Genomic DNA, 10377 nt, shown 5'->3' on the forward strand with positions numbered 1-10377 from the left:
TAGTACAGTGGTCCTATGCACCAATAGTAAGCTTACACGTGGTCCTTTTTTACATGTTAGACAAGGGTTAATAAACAATGTAGTAAAACTATACAACCACAGGAAAAAAAACACCCATTTGCCGTATCCTGTTAACTATCATTAGTTAATCTCATCACCCAGGTAAAACCCTAGGGTTGTGTAAAGACTGCAAAGACTCACCATCAAAGAAAAAGACTGTAGAGTCTGCAACTTGTCAGTTTACTACAGTTTGCTTTAGAGGTACAATACCATTCATGGACAAATAGACCTATACAAATTCTCAATTTTTTTTACTTGTATACCAAATCTATTAACTTTAAATCTTTGTTAAAAATTGAGTACATTATAAGGTCAGACAAATCATTGAGGTCAGACAAATCCCTGCCTTCATCTATCTACCCAAAACCATGCCTTTGTTGTTTCTCCTTTTGAAAGGAGCCTGCAATTATATTCATGAAGCCACATCCTGCATAAGTACCTCAAACTTCTGCTTGAAGACAACTAGTGGATCCTTATGAGCTAGTTCGTGCCCATTATAGTCCATGCAATTCACTGGCTTTCATTGTCATAGATCAAAATTTTATCTAGCAAAGTAATATCACCTAGCATAGGTGAATGTACCAGTTTGCACTTATCTAAAAAACTTGTTTCAGTTAGCATAGGTGAATGTACCAGTTTGAAAGTATCTTCCTGACTTGGATGCAATTCACGCAAACGAACACATCGTTGTCAAGATAGGTAAGTATTGTGCCCAAGTAATCGTACCACGAGGATTAGTGGTTAACCCACAATCCTTGGGTAGTCGGAACTAAAATCACCTAGCAAAGAAAAGAAAAAAAAGTAGTAGCAGGGGGTTAACATTCAAGTATAAAGTAGTAGCAGAGGTTAACATCCCAATAGAAATAGTAGCAGGTTTTTAGTGGCTCAGCTAATGTAGTAGCATGTTTTGCTGGAAAACTACACTTCTAACATATGTAGTAGCAGTGTTTTAGTGGTTCAACTAGTGTCATACCAGCTTCAGTAAGTGCAGTCACATGTTTTCAGTGGCTCAGCTAATGTAGTAGCATGTTTTGCTGGAAAGCTACACTTCCAATAGATGTAGTAGCAGGGTTTTAGTGGTTGAGCTAGTGTAGTAGCAGCTTTAGTGAGTGCAGTAGCATGTTTTTAGTGGCTCAGCAAATCTAGTAGCAGCTATTTTCAATACGTGTTTAGCTAGTGTAGTAGCAGTTTTAATAAGTGCAATAGTAGGTTTTCAGTGGCTCAATGTAGCAGTAGCTATTTTCAATACGTGTAGTAGCAAATTTTGAGTACCACAACTATAATTGGATATTTTTTCTTTCCTCAAGAAAAAGACGGTACTCTTACTTGAAGATTTTAATATATAGCAAACCACATATACCTTCAAGTCCTGCTACTGCACTCTCGCTAGAATTTATTAGCTACTACACTTGTACTCGTGGAGTTCTGCTATACTACACCAATACTCTTTCAATCCTACTACTGCACAACTATTCTTCTAATATATTGCTACACTTGTACTCTTTCAATCTTGCTACTGCACTAGCTGGTAATTTAGTTGCTTCTGCTACTACTATATTCTTCCTGACCATCTATAACACTACCCAACAACATCATCAAACATAGTCTCTCTAATCCTCCACCATTATCCTCTAAACCAGACACAGTATTAAACTCATCATCATCACCACATATCAAATGTTCAGCAACACATTACACCGTGTTTATTTTTTATTTTTTTTACAAAGCAAGAGGCCATTCTTCTATCCAAAAGGGACAGTCACACCACAACTTTTCCTATAAAATGAACCAAGCAATTAACCCCACAATAATAAGAGGATACGCAACGTCAGTATTATATTCATATATTCAAATATCAATTCTGAATTGCCAAATGTGAATCAGACCCAATAATGCCAAAACATCAAAAGGGCTCAAGCAACACACATTTGAATATCGAAAAAACAGAGTTTTGACAATCTCTTGCAGCAGAGGATGCAACATGTCTGCATTGACACTATCGACCGTTTCATAATCACAGTAGCTGTCCTCAATAATGCCACTGTATTTCTTTGAATCTTACACTTCCACAAAAAATATATAAAAAACCAACCAAAGAAGACATGATATTGTTTAATGAACCCCATCCCATGCACATCCACACAGCCAAACAATCTTACCTATCCCTTATTACACAACAACTTACCATTCACAAGCATTACAGCAGCCTTGACGCTTCTGATGACCACTGACCACCAACACTTGATCGAATAGTGGTTCGAATCAGCCACGACCACAAATTTCGAAGTGATAAATTGTCAGAGCCCGAGGTTGAAGCCACGACGTCTGGAGAGCCTGAGGTTGTACTCGACGATGGAGGTGGCTGACCAAACCCGTCGTCACCAAAGAGCTCCGCTGCATCTCCAAGAGCTCCATTTTTAGGCATGTCTTTTTCTGTTTAAATCTTTTAAAAGGTGAGTTTTCTGTTTTTTACGACTGTTTAGAAAAGTGGAATGTGATTTTCTATTTTCCTTACACAAAACGGCGCGTTGGTCAGCTCATGAAAATTTAAAGAAACTGCGTAAAACGACGTGTTTTGGTCTTCTTCTTCCTCACGCATCAGCTGGTCAGAGCTCCCTTCAGCCATTCTTGTACCCAAAGCTCTTCCAACCCTTAATACTCCATAGTCCATACCCCTCTAGAACCAAAAACAAAAACTTAAGTCCGCCCATGTTTATTGGTTTCATTGCGCCCCAAAAGTTAAAGCTTTGCTGCAAAGATTTGATTTTTGATGATGGAGGGAAGGAGATGGTTGCTGTTACTGGCACTAGTGGCTTGCCTGTTTGCTTCTTCTTCTGGGCGAGGTAAGATTCCGATTTATTCGCTTAAAGTTTCTTGCTTTTTTCCTATGTATTCCCAAATTAAGAGTAGTTGACATGAGTCAGGCAAATTAGGGGCACTGTAGATTGAACTTGAAATTGGTTCAAGGGTCACCAGTGTAATACTGTAATTGATTGATTATTTGGGTTTACATAACTTGAATTGGTTCAAGGATGCTGGTTATTTTGGTGTGATAGATACTTGAAAGATTGAAAAGGATTCACTTAGGAGGAGGGAGGTGTGAGACTATGGTATGAATCAATGGGTTTCGTGAGGGTAATAGTTCAGCAAAGAGTGAGCAGTGCTGCGCAAGTGAAAATTCGGAGAATGTGGACTCTCCTATTCAGTAGTTTCCAGTATGTGCTCTTAAAGTAGTGGAAACTTAAAGGAGATGGATGCTTTTAGAGGTAGGTCTCAAACAACAAAAGGTTTTTGGTTGGCAAAATGTATGTGCTGGTATTGAGCCTTGTACTCTTGCTAATGGATTTGGAGGCTACGGATGGGAGGAGAACGAGGAGAGGATGATGCAGCATTTGAGAAGCAGAGTGAGTTCCCTCTTTGCCATTTCTGTTTCAGATCTAGCGCTCATTAACATGTGGTGCCATGATATTTGCCGTGAGCAAGCCGCAAATAAGCCTGCCTCTCCTAAAGGCTGTGTTCCAAGGTGATGACGTGATTGTCTAGTCCATGTAAAACGACTCTGACGTTTCGTCATCCGTGATAAGACAAGGACGCCCTTGGAAAATTTAGAACCGATTCTTAGAGAAGACATTCAGAGGATATACTCTAGTAAGCGAATTTTTTTAACGTCGAGGTTGTTGCTCTTTCAAGTTATAAAGAAAACAAGACCAATTTAAAGAGCAGGTTGCTAGCTTGAGGTAGAAATTCTTCCATTCCATTTCCCCCAGTGGGGTTGCTGGAGACAGATGAGGGGTTGATCCAGCGTCAGGGTTTTCTTTCAGTGCACAGCAGATATCAAGAGTCATCAAAGAAAACAGAGATCTTGATCTTCCGGCCCACAAGGTCATGGTGGCAACTGTATGTTGGGAAAAGATTGCAATGACAAGCATGCTGCTGTTGTAGGAAAAGAGGAGTGGAATCAGTTGGAGCAGGATGCTCAATTGGGCCCTGTTCCTGGCTTTAGGAAGAAGCTCAGCTTAATCATTGAAACATCTCTGTCAGAGTATGATCAATAAGCTACGTATTTCGATGAAGATGTCAGATCTGGGAAGCGCAAGCAGCTTGCAAAAATTGCTTCAACTTGTCCAACCTGCATTCCAAGCTTTTCTGGGACATTTATGATCTGGTACCCTGGATAAGTTCGAGGAAGCACTTGATAAGGCCTTGGATGCCAGGGATGCTTTTTCTGTGGCTGCGCGTAATTGTAGTGAATCTTTCATGGCACAATTTGATGAAGGATGTGCAGATGCTAGTAGACTGGGACACATCTAAAGTAAGAGATAAACTTAAACGTGATATAGAAGCTCACATTGCTTCAGTTTCTGCTGCCAGCTATCTGTAATTACGTCTATTTATGAGGCAAAATTGAAGAAGGCCTTATCTGGACTAGTGGAAGCTCTTCTTGATGGAGCTAATAGTGACACATGGCCTGCAATAAGGAAACTTTTCAAGCGCGAGACAGGAATCAGCTGTCTCCGGGTTCTCTAGTGCTTTTTTTTTTAGAGGCGTATGCAAGAGGCATGGTGGAACCAAATACAACGGAAGAGGCTGGAAGGGTTTTGATCGGTATGAAGGACAAGTTTTGCAACACTATGTAGCCATGACTCTGATTTGATGCCACTTGTTTGGACTGGGAAGGAGGACATCAGAGCAATTACCAAGATTGCTCGTTCTGCATCCTTGAATTCGCTTTCTGTTATGGCTGCAATTTGGTTGGATGATCATGACACTGATAATATTGAGAAAACTTTATCTCTTGCCTTGGTGAATGCCAAAAATACTGCTGCCAAAGATAGGAGTATCACAACGGTTGACCCATTGGCATCTAGTACTTGGCAAGAGGTTTCATCATCAAAGACATTGATTAGACCTGTACAGTGCAAATCGTTGTGGAGGCAAATTCAGGGCAGAGACCAAGTCAGTGTTTTTCAGGCCATTGCTTCCCAGGAGGCCAACACACGTAATAACACCCAGCTACCACCTGCTTGGGCTATTCTTGCCTTGGTTGTCCTCAGATTAAATGAATTTCATGACACTCTTAAGATATCCTTTGTATCTGCTGGTCATCTTTGTTGGCTTTTTACACCTTAAAGCACTATGGGTGCAGCTAGACCTTGCGGCTAAATTCCACATTGGTGCCCCTTTGGGAACTTCTCTTGTTGTCTACCAAGTGGGTGCCAATTATCATGAACTTGATGAATAGATTAGCAGATGAAGGGGGAGCAGCTTATGCGGCTAACAATCGTCAAAGAAACCCTGCAACCAGCATCAAAAAGCTTAAGTAAATGCTAGCAGTTCCATGTCATCTACTGCCTCATCGGAAGTGATAGAGTCTGAAAACTTTAGTCCTACAAATAGTTGGACTCTGGTGATTATATATATCATTGGTTTTAAGATGTGGTATTCTGAGCATTTAAGTAAGGACGCTACCCACATATTATCCACATACATTAGATCTGCGATTGTGTTTGCATACTGTTTACAAGGATGTAACGGTAATAGTTTTGAAGGCATCAATTTTTAAGTTATTGTCGAATAGAGGGGAAGCTCTTTGTTGTGGCGAACCTCCATTAAATAGTATTACAGTCTTAGATGTTTTTGCTCTGGTTTTACCCAAGGAGCTTTAGGTTTGTGATATTGATGTCTGGTTTTTATATTGATTTGAAAAGAAAAATAAGAGAGATGTGAGGGTTGAGAATTATACCAATGTAGATTGGGAGAATGTAGATGAGGGTATTTTGTGGGTGTTTTGGCATGTATATCCCATATCTTTGTTATTGTTGAACTTCAAGGCTCATTTTAACAAGGAAGTTTTCTTTCTTCCAACCACAGAATGGAAGTACAAGCACAAGGTTCATAGCCAGAGCCCTGTCTACAATCATACTCTTGCCACAATATTGGTTCGCTATGCCTCCACGGTAAGTTTCACGAGTACTTTTAATATAAAGTTAGATGATAATCATGATATAATGGTTACTTGTGATTTGGCTTGTAAATGTGACTGAAAAAGGTTAGTTTTGTGTAGTATTTGATCTGTCTTTTTAAATGGGAAATAAAGCTTATGACATTTGTTGGATTAGATGTCAAGATTTCAATCATTAGAATGTAGCTGATATATGTTCTGTAGCAATTGTAATTATACTTCTGCTCTTGTAGGTGTATTTGTCAGATTTGACAGAGCTGTTTTCTTGGACATGTGACAGATGTAATGGCTTAATTAAGGTACCAAGATTCAGATGATAAAATATAATTCTCCTATATTAAAAGTGTGGGCCTTATTCCTTCATTCAATGGAAACAGGACTTTCAAATGATGGAGCTAATTGTGGACGTCCAGCATTGCTTACAGGTGCAGTTACTTACTTCCCTCTGGTTTTGTATTGTTATCGTTAATCTCTTAGCTGCATCAATTTCACATTATCATTACGTATCCAGGCATTTGTTGGAGTGGCAACAGATCCAAATGCTATTATAATTGCATTTAAAGGGACTCAGGGAAACAGGTAGAATACTTGACTGCTTATATCCTTCCTGCTTTATTTTTTCTTTCGCTGTTGAGCCTAAATTATAGACTGACAGTAGAAGGGAACATGCTGATAGTTGTGTCAGCTGGTCCATTGTGCCCAACTACATATTATGTGCCTTCTATAGAACTTACCAACAAATTAACAGTTGTGTTTGTTTTGGGTATTCTTGAATTATACGCATCTTCACTGGCAATCTATCTAATCTGCTCTTTTACCAGAGTTGATTGTTGATTAATAGTTGATTTTGTGTGTACAGTATACAGAATTGGATTGAAGACTTATTTTGGAAACAACTTGATATAGATTACCCGGGCATGCCTGATGCAATGGTACTTGTTTCAGCGAAGTTTCTCCCCTTGTTTGCTTGCATTGAAGCTTTGATTTTGATTCTTTTCGCATTGTTTCAGGTGCACCATGGGTTTTATAATGCATACCACAACACAACCATACGACCTGGAATTCTGAATGCTGTTGCAAGAGCCAAAGAGTTCTACGGAGATCTTGGCATCACAGTGACAGGGCACTCAATGGGAGGGGCAATGGCTTCATTTTGTGCTCTTGATTTAAGGGTAATCATTATTCGTAACTAAGCCAGTCTCCGTTACGCATGTTTTGTTTTACATATTTCTTAGTTCCAACCCATCAGTTTTGTTTCATAATTCAGTGCATGATATCTTGAATTGATGTGAAACGGGGCTGAATTTGTGTTAGTTTTTTGGAGGGGAGTGTAGTGGGTGACTAGTGTCAATGTATTAGCTGGAGTAGTTTGTGGGCACAACATGATGGCCTAAGGCTTAAATGCCCACATGGTATAAAAAATGATAATTTGTAACAGTTCTTCAAGACAAAAGTTAGTTATAATATTCCAGTATGCAGGTATATAGAAGTCCTGTCAGTGGTAGTATGCATTGGGTGTAATTGAGTACTATGGTTCTCTTATCATGCCAGAGCTGGTCGTATCTTATGTCTAGTTAGTAATATAGGCCTTGATGAAAACTTAATTGGTTGCTTTTGAAATTTTACTGATCAATATGCTTTCATGGTAAACAAGTCCTTGAATGGCGTAAAGAGTGTAAACGTATACCAGAAGCCTACCTGACTCAGATTTTTGAATCTGTAGTTTGCATCTTGCTGCTTGTTGGTTTTGGGTTCTTGATGCATACATGTTATTTCTTTGAATGTTAATTGTAGTTTTGTATGAGAAGCATGTTCTTCAAGCCTGTGACATTGTGACGAAGGATCCTTTTTCTCTTTTCTTTTCGTTTTCCGAATTCCCAGGTTAATCAAAAAGAGGAAAATGTTCAAGTGATGACATTTGGACAACCTCGAATAGGTAATGCGATATTTGCTACTTACTATAGCGAAATTGTGCCGAACACAATCCGAGTTACAAATGGAAATGATGTTGTGCCTCATTTGCCTCCATACTACACTTATTTTCCTCAGAAGACATACCACCACTTCCCAAGAGAGGTACTTTTTAGCCACATAGGTGGATTACTTGTCTATTTACTTTTAAACCTTTGATATCTCTTTGTGGTAAACCTGTTAATGCTTTTGTCATCCTTAATCATATGTGATTAGTGATATCTAAATAAATTTACTTCACAAGTAAAAGAATATTTATGCTTTGTCCCTGATCATTTCATGAATACTTGTCAAACGGCACTCCAGAAATCCACATGGGTGACATTATTCTTGTGCTGAGTCGGGTTGACACTTAATGATAAGTTTAGTATAGCTATTGATTGAGTGTTGTACATACGTGATGCATCCAATGTTGTGTAAGATGCTCTCCAATCTAAGAGAATATATATAGTTCTGGTTTTACAGCTAGTGTTATTAACACACCCTTTTGTGTTATTAACACACCCGATCTATAGTGAGAACCAATCATGAAACAAATTTAAGTGGCAAGTTAGTAAATAAAATTGAAATGTGTGGATAGGAAAATAGATGGGGTGTGTGTTAATAACACAAAAGGGTGTGTTAATAACACTAGCCTTTACAGAATACTAAAATAGTTTGTAAGTTCTAACCCTTCATTGTCAGGTGTAGTGATGAAATGAATTGCAGAATCTGAGTCTTTCAGTGTTTAATATCTGTAAACTTACTGTAATTGGGAAGGGGTGATTACCCTTGTAATTGAGTCATTTTCTTACCTGTACCCCTTGAGAGCTCAATGTTAACATGTATGTTTATGATTGTATTGTAGCAAGTATCTTTCTTTTCTATACCATTGTGAGAGCCTTATTCTTACTGTAGGTGTGGCTTTATGACATTGGATTGCGAAGTCTTGTTTATCAGGTTGAGAAAATCTGTGATGATTCGGGTGAGGACCCAACCTGCAGCAGGTAAGCGATATATTGGAGATTTGTTACCTCAGTTTCATATTTTGTCATGTTCTGCTGCATTGTAGATCCCTTAAAAAGTATTAGATGAATAACATAATACAAATGTCTTCTCAGTTTCGAGGTTACAAGTTTTTGAGACATTTGTGCAGGTCAGTGATGGGGAACAGCATTTCAGACCATTTAGTTTATTATGGTGTCGAACTAAAGGACGAGACATGGAGACCATGCAAAATTGTGATGCTTCCTGGTTTACTGGATTATGGAAGTTCAGATCTGGAAGGAAATTTTGTTCTGTCCAGAGACCATGCAACTCCTGTTTTCAAATTGAAAATACAGTCAGATGCTGGGGGAAGACCTCTGTAGAATGTCAGCTGTGATTCTTTGTAGAATGAAGGAGGGAGTTATCAGTTCTAGGGTCCTGTCCTGATAAAGAAGCCGTGTCAGACTGTCAGATATATGCTTGCTGCCTATCCATTTTGGCAGGTGCTGCAAATGATACTAGTGTAGATACTAGTAATCGGTACGTGTACATAATCATTCTTTGGAATATGAATGTTGACTGTTTACTTGTGTAAATAACCGGATACTAGTGACTTTCTTAATGCTAATACGATCAACCAACTAAGTTGATCACAGATGTTTATTGTTCTGTGATGCCTTTGTTTCCGGATTGTTTGAAACTGAAGGAGATATTTGTAACATATGAACGTGCCTCGGGTCAGAAAATTAGCAATGAGAGTGATGCATTAGATATGAAAACGGTCCTTTGTCATGAACGTTACTTAGGGCCACGGACAGTCACTGGCAGAAGTGAAAAGAAGCTATTCAAGGGTTTAGCTGACAAGGTTTGGAAACGAGTTCAGGGTTGAGAGGAACTTCTATCTAAAGGTAGGCGGTGGCTCAATCGATACAAGACGTACACTATGAGTGTGTTTCAACATCCAGTGGGTGTGTGTGAGGGGATCAATAAGCACCTAGCTAGGTTTTGGTGGTCTAAACCTGGTGGGAGGAGTGTGCCCTGGAGGAAGTGGGATAGGTTATGTGTACCCAATGTGTGTACACAAGAACGAGGGCGGATTGGGTTTTAGGGAGCTTCAAAATTTCAACAAAGCTCTCGGAGCAAAGATAGGGGTGGAGATTGTGTCGGAACTTGTGTGGGATTTATCTCACATGGAAGAAAAATCAAAAGTTGTAGTCTATATAAGGACTTATTCTTGTGACAAATTAAATTGATGTAAGGCCTTGATTGGGCTTGGTGGGATTTTCTGTTAGGCTTTCCAATAGGAAATAAATATATAAAATATATATATATAGTCCGTCTCTGGTACAGACGTCTGCACCGTTTTACGGTGCGGATTTTCGTCCGTTCGCCACCGTACAACGCCGCGTGAGGGCGCG

The 10377-nt window shown here is 39.2% G+C and overlaps 1 protein-coding gene and 1 pseudogene across 2 annotated transcripts; both read left to right on the forward strand.

Annotated features, from left to right (window-relative positions):
- Positions 1-2259: 2259 nt before the first annotated feature.
- Positions 2260-5761, forward strand: LOC101298853 (annotated as a pseudogene). Its single transcript, XR_185472.1, has one exon. The product of XR_185472.1 is annotated as a protein ROOT HAIR DEFECTIVE 3-like (transcript).
- Positions 2812-9679, forward strand: LOC101299148 (lipase-like). Its single transcript, XM_004309686.1, has 9 exons — positions 2812-2903; positions 5932-6017; positions 6303-6447; positions 6534-6601; positions 6882-6954; positions 7033-7194; positions 7904-8098; positions 8891-8979; positions 9129-9679. Exons 3-9 carry the CDS (start codon positions 6409-6411, stop codon positions 9340-9342), a joined length of 840 nt encoding a protein of 279 aa, XP_004309734.1. The 5' UTR covers positions 2812-2903; positions 5932-6017; positions 6303-6408; the 3' UTR covers positions 9343-9679.
- Positions 9680-10377: the final 698 nt, after the last annotated feature.

Source organism: Fragaria vesca, unplaced genomic scaffold (assembly GCF_000184155.1).
Source record: "Fragaria vesca subsp. vesca unplaced genomic scaffold, FraVesHawaii_1.0 scf0513031, whole genome shotgun sequence".
NCBI lineage: Eukaryota > Viridiplantae > Streptophyta > Magnoliopsida > Rosales > Rosaceae > Fragaria > Fragaria vesca.

What these genes read in the sequence shown, in the direction of transcription:
- LOC101299148 (XM_004309686.1), top strand. Translation starts at nt 6,409, where the DNA reads ATGATGGAGCTAATTGTGGACGTCCAGCATTGCTTACAG. An exon ending in CGGGCATGCCTGATGCAATG is followed by an intron (nt 6,955 to 7,032) that starts GTACTTGTTTCA and finishes GCATTGTTTCAG; the next exon opens with GTGCACCATGGGTTTTATAA. An exon ending in GAGGACCCAACCTGCAGCAG is followed by an intron (nt 8,980 to 9,128) that starts GTAAGCGATATA and finishes ACATTTGTGCAG; the next exon opens with GTCAGTGATGGGGAACAGCA.